Source organism: Camelina sativa, chromosome 2 (assembly GCF_000633955.1).
Source record: "Camelina sativa cultivar DH55 chromosome 2, Cs, whole genome shotgun sequence".
NCBI classification, from domain to species: Eukaryota; Viridiplantae; Streptophyta; class Magnoliopsida; order Brassicales; family Brassicaceae; genus Camelina; species Camelina sativa.
Window position 1 is genome coordinate 6,115,999 of NC_025686.1, and position 13,240 is coordinate 6,129,238.

At 36.1% G+C, this 13,240-nt stretch overlaps 2 protein-coding genes across 4 annotated transcripts in view; one reads left to right on the forward strand and one right to left on the reverse strand.

Moving 5' to 3' along the window:
- The window catches only part of LOC104718523, a 10,504-nt gene extending 2,813 nt beyond the window's left edge, over positions 1-7,691 (forward strand). For 2 of the 3 annotated variants that reach the window (XM_019234139.1, XM_019234143.1), the window contains 20 exons: positions 572-670; positions 782-991; positions 1,079-1,180; positions 1,618-1,848; positions 2,833-2,910; positions 3,325-3,411; positions 3,521-3,706; positions 3,794-3,949; positions 4,084-4,176; positions 4,518-4,589; positions 4,845-4,962; positions 5,294-5,466; positions 5,564-5,648; positions 5,752-5,886; positions 6,277-6,383; positions 6,462-6,539; positions 6,627-6,722; positions 6,860-6,955; positions 7,057-7,231; positions 7,412-7,691. In XM_019234139.1, the coding sequence (XP_019089684.1) occupies positions 572-670; positions 782-991; positions 1,079-1,180; positions 1,618-1,848; positions 2,833-2,910; positions 3,325-3,411; positions 3,521-3,706; positions 3,794-3,949; positions 4,084-4,176; positions 4,518-4,589; positions 4,845-4,962; positions 5,294-5,466; positions 5,564-5,648; positions 5,752-5,886; positions 6,277-6,383; positions 6,462-6,539; positions 6,627-6,722; positions 6,860-6,955; positions 7,057-7,231; positions 7,412-7,566 (2,532 nt within the window). In that variant the 3' untranslated portion in view covers positions 7,567-7,691. The remainder of the gene's footprint in view (positions 1-571; positions 671-781; positions 992-1,078; positions 1,181-1,617; positions 1,849-2,832; positions 2,911-3,324; positions 3,412-3,520; positions 3,707-3,793; positions 3,950-4,083; positions 4,177-4,517; positions 4,590-4,844; positions 4,963-5,293; positions 5,467-5,563; positions 5,649-5,751; positions 5,887-6,276; positions 6,384-6,461; positions 6,540-6,626; positions 6,723-6,859; positions 6,956-7,056; positions 7,232-7,411) is intronic. The other variant, XM_010436289.2, reaches the window with a different exon arrangement.
- LOC104718514 (heat stress transcription factor B-2b-like) lies at positions 7,256-9,567 on the reverse strand. The gene is made up of 2 exons (XM_010436278.2): positions 8,606-9,567; positions 7,256-8,523 (listed from the first exon to the last, which is right to left on the reverse strand). Exons 1-2 carry the CDS (start codon positions 8,954-8,956, stop codon positions 7,747-7,749), a joined length of 1,128 nt encoding a protein of 375 aa, XP_010434580.1. The 5' UTR covers positions 8,957-9,567; the 3' UTR covers positions 7,256-7,746.

The following is a 13,240-nucleotide window of genomic DNA, read 5'->3' on the forward strand; positions in this document are numbered from 1 at the left end:
CTGTGCAGCATATATTCAATTCCTGACTGTTTCTGCTTTATAGATTTCATCAAAGATGGATACATGCATACGGAGAAATCTTGTACAGTTGGCTACATTAAGGACAGGTGAACAAATTGATCTTCCACAGTTAGCATTGGGGCTTTTGGTTGGAATATTCAAATCAGATTTTCCTAATGAAAAACTCTACATGAAGTGGAAGACTAGACAGGTGATAATGAACTACAGTACTTTTTTTTCTTGTCGTCCTTAAGCAACTCTTTGAACAATTTCTTGGATTTCATGGTTTAATGTAGACTAAAATAGTATCGCATAAGTTTGGATGAGAAAATGATAGGAAGAGGCATATATTTGGTACCACAGCTTAAGTTAAAACGTAACCTACTATAATACACACATGCAGCTTTCGTGATTTCGGTTTGGCTTGCAAAATTTGTTTACTTCTGCAGCATCCTGCTGCCCCGAGGACATTTACTTAAACACGTAGATATGTATATTCAAAATATGTAAAAGGCAACACAAATATTCTCGGCTTTATTGTTACAAAGTGCCTCTTTCCATGTCAATGTAGGCTAACCTACTAGAAGAAGTCCTCTGTTTCTCACCTAGTCTGGAGAAAAATGAACGAGCAACTATGAGAAAATGCCTTGCAACAATTAGAGAGTCAAAGGTACGGACTATATATGTGATCTGGATGTTTCGTAGCAGCAAGTTCTCAACTAGTGATATGACTTAACAGACTTCTCTTTCTTGAATCTAAAACTATTTTTGGCTGGAACAGGAATGGGATGTTGTAGTGTCTGCTTCACTACGTATTGAGGTTCTATCGTCTATAAGGCAGGTGGCTTCAAAGTTGTCATCACTACCAGGACGATGTGGTATTGAAGAAGAAACTTATTACTGGACTGCTATCTACCATTTGAACATTAGACTCTATGAGAGATTATTATTTGGTGTATTTGATACTCTTGATGAGGGTCAAGTCATAGAGGTAGGTTTTCTTAGCCCTTGTTATTCTTCTTATCATTTGTGTCATGCATAATTTGTCCCTGACAGCATATATATATTACTGTATTAGGATGCCTCATCAATGCTTTTCCATATGAAATCAATTTGGTCGACATTGGGCATAACTGAGAATTTACATAATGCAATATATGGATGGGTTCTTTTTCAACAGGTACGTCTTTCTCAGAAATATGCTTTATCTAACTGATCACTATGCGCACAAAGCTGGCATGTTAGAGCTCTTATGTACCATTAAGTACAAATAACATATCACCAATAAAGTCGGTCTGTTTCGGGTTTAAATTCGAAGGTATAATACTCAAGCACATTCGCGTGCACACACACATCACACATGTGTATTATGTATAGAATCAATATAACAATCTTGTTTAGGGAAGCTAAAATTGAGGAAACCTAAACTTACAGTTGGATAAACCAGAACTTAAGCTCTACCGCCTTGCTGCTATTACTAGTTTTGATACAATACCAGGTTGAGTTTTCTGATATGTTGTTTGATCCTCACTGCACCGATGCATGTATGTTTGCATATATAATTTATCACAGACAAGAGTTTAAGGTAGCCATCACATGTGCTCCTTTCCTGGGAAGTTTGTGTGCACAGGTGAACCATCTCTTCTAGGGAGCGCAATTCAGGAGTTGCATAAAGTTACTTACGCTGAAAGTGGCAACCCGAAGGAAAATCTTTATTTAAGTCATCTAGTATGTTCAAGGCAAACCAGTGGAACTGACATACACTTAGGTCTCATGAAGGCTATTTTCACTTCAGTTAGTGCTTGGTGTGATGATAAACTTCAGGACTACCATCTACACTTTGGTAAGGTCAGTTCTCGATCTATGATAACGACCTTATAATTTACATAAATTTGCATATTCTTTTCAATTTTTCTGGCCAAAATTATTCCTTTGTTTTTTCCTCGTAGTGAAGATAATTGGATTTTCCTACTTCCTAAACTGCTCAAGCAAAATACTTTTTTCATCTCTGTTCAAAATTTATATTCTCGAATCTTTTTTTGCAACTCCATCAGGACATAATAAGCATCGTATCTTTAATTAATTTTNTATTATGTATAGAATCAATATAACAATCTTGTTTAGGGAAGCTAAAATTGAGGAAACCTAAACTTACAGTTGGATAAACCAGAACTTAAGCTCTACCGCCTTGCTGCTATTACTAGTTTTGATACAATACCAGGTTGAGTTTTCTGATATGTTGTTTGATCCTCACTGCACCGATGCATGTATGTTTGCATATATAATTTATCACAGACAAGAGTTTAAGGTAGCCATCACATGTGCTCCTTTCCTGGGAAGTTTGTGTGCACAGGTGAACCATCTCTTCTAGGGAGCGCAATTCAGGAGTTGCATAAAGTTACTTACGCTGAAAGTGGCAACCCGAAGGAAAATCTTTATTTAAGTCATCTAGTATGTTCAAGGCAAACCAGTGGAACTGACATACACTTAGGTCTCATGAAGGCTATTTTCACTTCAGTTAGTGCTTGGTGTGATGATAAACTTCAGGACTACCATCTACACTTTGGTAAGGTCAGTTCTCGATCTATGATAACGACCTTATAATTTACATAAATTTGCATATTCTTTTCAATTTTTCTGGCCAAAATTATTCCTTTGTTTTTTCCTCGTAGTGAAGATAATTGGATTTTCCTACTTCCTAAACTGCTCAAGCAAAATACTTTTTTCATCTCTGTTCAAAATTTATATTCTCGAATCTTTTTTTGCAACTCCATCAGGACATAATAAGCATCGTATCTTTAATTAATTTTTTGGTCGTCTATGTCTCCCCAGAAACCTCGTGATTTTGGAATGCTTGTCAGCTTGGCATCAACTGTTGGACTTCCTCCATCGGACAGTACCAGAACCGAGGTTGGCGTTTCTGATCATCCCTATACTGTTATTTTCCATTTGACAACAAACTTTTCTTTTGCCTTTCCTATTTTAATCTATATTTTGTATATGTGTTGACTTATGAATTAATATTCAGTTAGAGTTAACATTTTTGACAAACGCTGCATGCCAAAATTCTCCTTGAGTCCCATACTAGCAGATTCAAACTAGCTCTTTCATATTGATGTTGACATTTGCGTAACTATAATGTTCAATTCTGCAGTACAACTATTTTCTGGCATGTTTCGTTTTATGTATAAAGTGTTTGGCTGTTATAAGAAAAGTTATTAGTTGGATATAAAGAAAGGAACTGCATATATGTTATCTAGTGTGGGCTTGTAATGTGGAATACTTGGGTGATTGTCGTTGATAGATATCGTTTTTCTCTTGCAGCTTATCAAGCTAGATACCTTGAGTGATGATGTTAGTGATAAGATACAATCCTATGTTCAGAACTCTATCAAAGGTGCATGTGCGAGGGTGAGTTTGTCTTTAATTACTTGTATAGCTATACTGTATAAGGCACTTCTTTTATCGCTCTGTCATGTGATGTAATGATATACTTAAATCCTATTTTTAATCCTCCTAGGCGGCACATTTTGCTTACGTGAAATCTCATGGTGAGCGTACACATGCTCTAGCTCTACTTGCAAATGAACTGAGCGTCATCGCAAAAGCAGAGATCAATGAGTTTGTCCCACTTTTCTCCAAATGGTTACCCGAATGTATGATGATCTCGGCCATGCTGCTACATCGGTTTTTTGGAGAAAGACTGGTTTGTCCCTAACCATTTTCAATGCATAAGACGAAAAGTTAGTCGATGGTATCTATATTTACGATTGATCTTGTTTTACTGGAGCAGACGCCTTTTCTCGAAGGAGTTTCATCCCTCTCTGGTGATGTTAGAAAAGTAGTCCCTGCTGCTCATATGTTACAGGAAGAGTTAACTCAACTGTATAACTGCCATAGCAGATCCAAGTTGCGCAAACCTTACCTCCACAAACTGAAGAATTATGAGGTCATTGAATAGATAGTTTTATATGGATTGGATTTCAGAACAAAATCATATTACTGCTCAATTTTATGGTTTACTAACTCAGTTTAACATGTCAAATAACTCGTACAAGAGACTATCCATTTGTCTATGTGCAGATAGAAAAGGTTATCAGACCAGTAATGCTGGACTGGCTTATCTCTCAACATGATCATATCTTACAATGGACTAGGCGAGCTTTTGAAATTGAGGTTATATATTCTTGGCGAAAAAGATTTTACATGTTGATTGCTGTTGACAGTAGATAGACATTAAATTTGGGCCATAAGGGGATCTTATTTTGATGGATCACTATAAATTTCATCTGGTCAGTATTGAGGAAAAAAAATTTGAAAAACAAAAGTTGCAACATACATAGTTTTAGGTCATAATATAGACTGACTAAAGAAGGATCCGTGAAGTCAGAAAGATATAACATATACAGACCTCCCTTCACTTTTCATTAACAAACAAAACCAAAGTATGATTCAGGAAACTTTATTGTCCAACAAATGGAAAAAGAATTTTAATCTTAAGGTTTTTCCATGAGCAGGAGTGGGAGCCTCTATCAGTTCAGCAAAGACATGCTGCATCAATCGTTGAAATATTCAGGATCATTGAAGAGGTATACGTATCTACATACTTTCTTGATATCATGATTCTGAATACTCTGCAAACTGTAGGAGCTTAACAGCATTAGACAAACAAAGCGAGTTCAGTATGCTAAAACATGTTTCTTTGCTTTAGGTTACCTCTAGATTTACTTGTTGGCTTTGTTTAAGTTCTTGCTTTATTTCTAGTATGATTCTTCCATCTTTACTTATTAGTGTTGCACACAATTTATTTGCCGTCTTACTATCTCATTTCACTTACTCTGCAGACTGTCTCTCAGCTGTTTGGTTTACATCTACCTGTTGATATTACACATCTCCAAGCTCTTCTCTCATTAATTTACCATAGCTTGGATACATATCTTCAGAGAATTTTCGATCAACTAGGTACTGACCAACTCTACATCTTTTTAACAATTTTTACTGAGTCGTGTTTTTGCTTTACATGAAATATGCTATGTAAAATTATTTTCTCTTATGCCAATACCCGGAGACACATTCTTTTATGTGTCTGGTAAATAATATACATCATACAGGTTTTATTGTTGTGTTTCTTTGTATGGGACTTTCATATCATTAACATTTTAGTATATGTATAATCTCTTGTTTAAATCCAAAGGTGAAATGAAACATTTTGAATACTTGTTTTAAATTAAGCTGACTTTTCAGAAGCATACTGCCATACTGTGATATATTAACCATAAGCCTTTATCTGCAGTTGACAAGAAATTTCTGTATCCGTCAGCACCCCCTTTAACTCGATTCACTGACAATGTAATGCCAGTAATGAAGAGGAAGTCTCTTGAGTTTAGTGAGCCAGATAATAAAATAGTTAAGATACTAGATGAACTGACAATACCGAAACTCTGCATAATATTGAATACACTGTGTGTAAGTGTGTTCTTCCAAGCTAAACTTTTATATATTCTTGTGAAAACTGACTTACTTCATTTTTCTTATTCATTTTCATTCTGTGTCCATGGATCAGTATATTCAGAAACAAATCAGTGCAACAGAAGATGGCATAAGGAAATCCTTGACACTTGTTGGAGCCTCTCTTGACAAGAGTTCAAGTACGCTCATGCACTTGGGTTTATACGCTTTTCTCTTTATTTTTGGTGGTTGTCTAGTATTTAAATGTGCATTGGTGGATTCATTTGCGTGACTTTGTTTCAGAAATCGAGACTACTGAAGCTGAAGTGGAGAATTCATTGACGCATAGTGAAGCTGTTGATGAACTCTTTGCTACCACCTATGACAGCCTCAGGGACACCAATGCCAATTGCATAACCAAAACCCGTGACCTAATTGGTAAGCGAATACTCTCAGCTCTTTAAATTTGAGATAAGCTGAAAAATCTGTCCAAACTTAACTATTTTCGACAACCTCAAGCGTCATAATTTGAATTTTCTGATTGCGTAATCTTCTCATCTACAAACAAGATGGATTAGCATCTTTGTACATAATATGCATTAGCAAGGTTTCTTTCGTTATTGAGACTCTTGAATAAGCGTACATATTATTCATGTTTCAGTTCGTTTTGCAAACGCACGTATTCCTCTTTTATAAGCTGACCCCTCATGGGTGAGTATGAAACTTTGAATGTTGGATGGATATTGTTACTTTTAAGAGTTTTATGTTACCGAGGACGAAGAACTTGGTTTAGATCTGTTTTCTGTATTTATTGTTGCTCTTTGTCAGGGGCAAGAGCGATATTCTGGGATCTGAGAGACATGTTCCTAGTACAGTTGTACAATGGCACAGTCGAAGACGCCCGCTTGGAAAGAATACTCCCTCACGTTGATTCTGTAAACAAAATCATCTCTTTCCCTAGTTCAGCCCTTTCTACTAAAGCATGAACTTACACTAAGAAATGCAATGCACAGGTCCTTGATAATGTGTGCGGTTTGAGTTATGAGGACTCACGGGATATGGTTGTTTTAAGCATTTGCCGATCCGCGTTGGTAACACTTTGTTTACTTTTGCATATTTAAACAAATTAACTTCAGCCTATTTTATCCTCACCGAAATTATATGCTTCTCTCACATAGGAAGCTTTTGTTCGAGTACTGCTTGATGGAGGGCCAACCCGTGCATTTTCGGATTCAGACATTACCTTGATGGAAGAAGATCTCAGTATTTTGAAAGTAAGTAATATATATACTTATTTTGAAATTCCGTACTATTATGCTGGAATTAGATTATCCCACTCAAAGCTTTCGAGCTATCATCTTGGTATACTCCAGGCCTCGAGTTGTGTACTAACCTCTGGGCATCCTCGTAGGAGTTCTTCATTGCTGATGGAGAGGGTCTTCCTCGTTCATTAGTTGAGCAAGAAGCAAAACAGGCGAAAGAGATCCTCGACTTGTACTCTCTGGAGGTAACTATATTTGCTCACTTGCGAGTTGCAAAGTTAGTTTCCTTCCATAGAAAATCTGAGATACTAACGTTTTTTGGGTTAATGTCTGTTTTATGTGGCAGAGCGATATGCTAATTCAGATGCTAATGACTGCGAGCGAGCTCATCAACATGGGAGTGAGTTCAGAGCAGCGGCGCCTGGAGGATGCACAAACTATCGTTAGAGTTCTATGCCACAAGAAAGACCGTAATGCCTCCAAGTTCCTAAAGCGTCAGTACGAGCTCCCTATGTCATCAGGTAAAAACAACATACACACCACTAGAGGACTTGAACTATCTTTTAATAAGAAATAGAAATTCCATTTGGATTATTACAAGTCAGAGACCTACAATTGTTTTGAACTAAAAAAAACGTAATGGTTCTGTATCAACATTACCATAACTCTAAAAGAACGATTGATTCTGCTATTTGTTGCAGAATATGAAGATGTTACATCAAATCTGCCTGCTTTATCTGAAATCGTGAGAAGCACATCCACCCGCTGGAGCACAACAAGCCAGAATAGTTTCAGTTCCATCAAGAAGAAGATTCAGGAGGCAACATCTGAAATTAGGAACAACTCAGGATGGTAGAATCTGTGTGTTTAGGTACCTTTGTACCCCCAACTTAATGAACCTCTCTTCTCAGAGCCATTGTTTTTATGACGGAACATCGTCCCATTTTCCTCTCGGGGCAGCTTAATCGTTTACCTTTTCAATGGGATCAGTTAATTTCCTGCAAATACAACAAAACCTGTGACCTGAAAAGCGTATTCATTTTCCGAGTTCAAGCCACGGTCCATTATGGTTACTAGAGTTATTCTCCTCCATGGGCTCTGGCTTAACATCAGAACTTTCTTCTCCCTCTCGGGTAACCGCTTCTTGTCTATCGTCATCCTCCTCCTCTGCAGCACCCAACTCTTCCTCTCTTCTAGCTCGCTTAAACCCAATGGAAACCCCAAACAACCTCGGAGTCAAATCATCATCAAGCTTCAGATCACTCCCTGCATCTATTCTAGAAGCCATGGCAATGGCTTCTTCACTCATCCCTTGTTTCTCCGGTAAAAGATCCAATGGTTTCCCTGGTAACAAATTCGCACAATCTGCTTGACCCGGTGTGAAATTTGCCATCAATGTATAGATATTCGCATACAAGCCTTTCAGCTTTGTCAACTCTTGACTCAACTGCATATTCTCTTTCCTCAACCGCTCGTTCTCCTCAACCAGCTCTGGTGCAGTAGTACAGCTTGTCGTCCTCTGCAGACCAACACCAACCACTCCTGTAGCAGCAGCTGCAGCCGCAGGCGAAGAATTAGACGATATCACCTGCTCTTCTCCAGAGTTTGACGGAGAAACAGCGTGAGCTACAACAGGCACCGCCGCAACTGTAACAGCTGAAGCTGCAACTGCCGCTGCGGCAGCTGCAGCAGCGGCAGCCATAGCAGGCTGTGAGATTTTCCGCCGTTGAATATCCCGGAGCAAAATCTTCTCACCTCTCCTAAAACAGTCATTAGAAAACTCCCAACGATCCGGTACTACTTTTCGAAATCCCTAAAACCAAATATCAATACCAAATAAGAATCACTACTACAAAAGGTCGAGATTTTGATTCATACTTAGAAGTGAGACTCACGTAAGTATTGAGCTGACGAACAAAACTTGAGAAATTATTGTGTTTGAAGTATTTGGGAAGAAGATCTCTTGCGAATTCAGCTGGTCGCCACACAATGAAACTGGTTCCATCATCGTTCCACGAAATCAATTCGTCGTAAACCGGATCATCAACAAGCTGATACGTTTTCGTCAAAAACGGAGTCGGGATTGACCTCTGCGAATCTCCACCGCCTCCACCACCAGCGCTACCACTACCACCACCGCCGGCACCACATCCACTACTTCCACCACTATTCCCAGCGCTACAACCAGCTCCACCGCCGCCAACACCGGCTACAGTCGGAGTTTCTCCGGTTTGTTCCCCCGGCATGAGTTTATAGATCCCCAAACACACACCTCAACTTTTTTCAATCCCAATACCCAAAAATTAAGATTCAGATTGGAGAAAATGATGAAAAAGAGCTAAAATCAAATCCAAAAACACACCAAAAGAAATGTTGTGTAAGCTTGATGAAACTTGGAATCATAAGATCCAAAATACATGAAACTATAGACGGAGGAGAGAAAAGGAGACGTCTATCACAAAACCCATTAGACCCAAATCCAAAAAAATAAAGTTCTCTCTATTGACGCAATCTTTTTTCTCCACCAACCAACAAATGAGATTGTCACAATCCAGACAGAACCCGTGATTAACACACACACACGATGATCACGAAGCTAGAGAGAGAGAGAAAGATTGTGGAGTTCTAGAATGTTCTGGGAGAAACGTATTGATAAGAAAGAGAGAGGAGAGAGATGAGGAGAGAGACAGATCGGAAGTTCCAGAAGACAACAACAACAAAAGAAGAAAGAAAAAAAAAAAAAAAGATGGAAGGAAGGAGAAAAGGGTAGAATTGGAATTTTAAAATTTTGGGACCACGAAGAAGGAAAGAGTATAGGAATGTGCGAGAAAGAGCGTATGTGGCTTTCCTTTACTTTTTCCAGAAGTTTCTTCTTTCTTCTTCTTCTTTTATTTTTATTTTTTAATATATATATAGATGAGAAACGCTGATATGTTTGTTTTTGATAACATTTTTGTAGTTAATGTGAGTGGAATAAAGTGCAATGTAGACTCGAATTAATTACTTGTCTGTGTTGACTCTTTTTTAAATGTTATGTTACATTAATAACAATTCCAATTTCGAGATTCGTTTATCCAATTTATTTTGTAGACTTGACTAATTTGTGTAAAGTGAGTATCTAGCATGTATTATTAGTGGTGCGTGAGAATTATACAGAAAATTTTAATTTTAATGTTAGTACAGTAGTGTATCAATTATCATTATCCGGATTCAGATACATATTTTCTTGAGAATAAAACAAAAGAAAATTCCATAAAACTCTTAAATAGTCAAAACTCAAAAGTATGAATTGTATATTTTACATTTGGTAAGATCGTGCGTAAACAAAATAATACATGGATATAAAAATTATAGGTAAATTTATTAAGTTTTTCACTATTTTTTGTTTTAAACCAAAATTTTACTTTTACACTTTCATTTTTTTTCCTCTACACTTTTATTTTGTAATACAATTTAACTATATATCTAATTATAAAAAATCTTATTTTGATTTTACGCACTTCATTTTTAGGGATAAATTTTTTCAAATATATATTAAAATAATATATATATATATATATATATACTGTATATCAAATCTATATCGTAGTTAATATTAAAAATCATCAAAAATTTAGAAAAAATAATTACTAAAGAAAACAAAGCCACAAAAGTTTTGGATAATATGTCGTAATCTCATAAGTAATATTTTCATGTTAATTAATTACAAATGAGTTCAAATTTTTAAAATAAAACATTTAGGTCTATACCTATTTTCATTTCAAATGGTAATCAAAAAAATTAAGAAAAATATAAAATAACTAATTACAAAGGGTTATTAAATAAAAGAAAACAGTAAAAATTATATTTGTAATTATATGAATTAAATTAAAACAAAAAGAATAAATTTTGTATAAAATAACTGAATTTTCGTTTTTTTAATTAAAGAAATAGATAACTCAACTTACCACATCTTAATTTATGAAAATTTCCATGATGTTGAATAATGTTTTGAGTTAACAATTTTACAAAGGATATAACTCAAAATTGTAAGTCAACCATAACACATTATAACTCAAACTCAACTTTAAAATTTTTAGTTTTGTTGTTGATTGGTAACATTTTTGATTAATCTATGAGTTAAGTCCATAACTCAACTAAACTCAATGGTAACTCATGTTACCAATCAAAGCCAAAGATATAATAATATTTTCATCAAGTAATCAAAGATTCATTCCTAAAACATCATTCATTTTTTCAAGATTTCTTGTGTCCATAAGTATAGTGGAGTTTGAAGACTTACATAGAATACATATAATTGAAGAGAATATTACAAAATTTGAGTACTTTGATGAACACCTAATATGTTCTTGTAGGGATGAACAACTAAAATGTGAGATAAGAAGACTTTAAAAACATTTCAAATTTTCAATAAACATTTTCATTGCGTTTAATTAGCAAAAAATACTAAAAATCTCTCCAACTAGACAGGGGATCCCCTTGCCTAATTCCTCTTTGGAGATAAACTCTGCTTTGGGCTGCACCATTTAGGAGGTAGGAGTATGAAACCGATGTAATATATTTGCATAATTCACTGGATCTAAGTTTGGGAAATCCCATTTTTTTCATTACTGCTCTGATGAAGTCCATTCCATTCTATCATATGTTTGACTCATATCAGTTTTAATCTCCATGTACCACTTTTTCTTTGCTTTTGATGTGTGTAGGTAGTGGAGGGCTTCATGGGTGATCAGGACATTACCCGCAATAGCTCTTTGGGGCACAAAGGCAGATTGGTTTTCCGAAACTAGATTTTGGAGAAAAGGTTTCAATCTGTTGGTAAGGATCTTCAAGATTATTTTGTAGTAGACTTAACACAGGGCAATGAGCCGATAATACTTCATTTTTTTGGACTAGAAATCTTTGGAATTAGTCTAACATGGGTGATGTTAATGTTGTATGGCAGGACACCAGAGCAGAAGAAGCTCTATATCTCAGTGATGATCTGTTGGCCTATTGTTTTCCAATTGGATTGGAAAAAACATGCAGAGAAACCATCAGGTCATGATGCGTTGTCCGGGTGAATAGAGAAGCAAGCATTTCTGATATCTAGGTTTGATGGTAGTTCTTTCAGCTTTTCATTTGTTCTGAGATACATGGGGTAATGGCTTCCTCAACTGTTGACTCTATTTGTCCTGTTTTTGCAGTGAAAAGGTGTTGATAGTAGACAGTGATTACTTTGAGTATGGACTTCTCCTCATAGAATGCAGTTCCCAGGTCATTTTCAAGTACAGAGAACTTGTTGACTGTTGTTCTTCCTTTAGTAACCGAATGGAAGAAGCCGGTGTTCTGATCTCCTAGAGAGAGCCAGAGCTGATGACTTCTCTGCTTCCAAAATTCTTCTCCCTCCTTATACGCCTTCTAGAGCTCTTCAGTAATTGAGGATACTATATCTGCTGGAGTATATGGGAGCGACATCGCTTTATCCAGGTTTTCCTTAAAGGTATTGATCCTCAATTGGCTGTTTAAGTGTTTTTCTTTGCTCCACTTGATGATTGCATCCCTGCATATACACAGTTTTGTTTCCACCTTTTAGTAGACTGTAGGGTTTCAACTTTTGAAAATTAGTTATGTGACCTCTGGGTTCTTCCGGAGTCGTCTGTCATATCTGAAGATGCTCTTCCTTTTTTTTTCCTTTTCAAGTCAAAATATGTGATTAATGGTCTGTGGTCAGAGGCTTCAAAAGATATATACTCACTTCTTCCTAAGGGGCAGTTTAATGCCCATTTAGTATTAGACATAACTCTGTCTAACCTGCAGAAAACTATATGCTCATGTATTTTCCTTCTCCAAGATAGGAAATTCCTAGAATAGCTTAGATCATAGAAGTCACATTCGGACATAAAAGTCATGAGGTCAATAAAAGATCCTTCTGGACGAGCAGGGCCACCCATTTTTTTTGGATGAGTCAATATCCATGGATCACTTCTAGTCTGGCCTAAGCTAGATATCTGGTCCCATATATTGTTCCTCTTAGGTTTATCAAGTTCTCCGTATTCGAATGTGGCAAAGAAGGAACGTCCTTCTGTCTTCACGAGGGTATCTGATATGCTCAAATTTACCATAGAGCTACTCTCTCAAATTAAGAGATCAATGCAGTACTTAGGGGTCAAATTCCACAAGGACTCAAGACTACACAATAAATTATAGAGTTTTATAATTAAGCTAAACAGATTAAATTGAATTAAAATAAAAGCAATGCAAAATATTAAATAAAAGCTGTTGTAAATTCAGAAGATCAAAAAGCTAGGCCTAGGGAATTCCTCAGGAAATTATAAATTATTAAATCAATCAATAAATTAGGATTCAAACAATTAAGAACAGATCTAGAACTCTAAACACTTTTGTAAATTAAATCAGTTCTCACTGCAAATAATATCTAAATTTAAAACCAGAAAATCCAAATCTCTTTGTAAAATTCTAGGTTAAAAATCAGCAATAAAATCAGGTTTAGATTGTTCACAAAATTATTAAATCAAATCTCTTTGCAA

Excerpts from the sequence above, each read along its gene's own strand:
- LOC104718514 (XM_010436278.2), bottom strand. The coding sequence starts at position 8,956 with ATGCCGGGGGAACAAACCGGAGAAACTCCGACTGTAGCCGGTGTTGGC. Across the intron at positions 8,524-8,605 it reads TTCGTCAGCTCAATACTTAC|GGATTTCGAAAAGTAGTACC; the intron begins GTGAGTCTCACT and ends ATTTGGTTTTAG.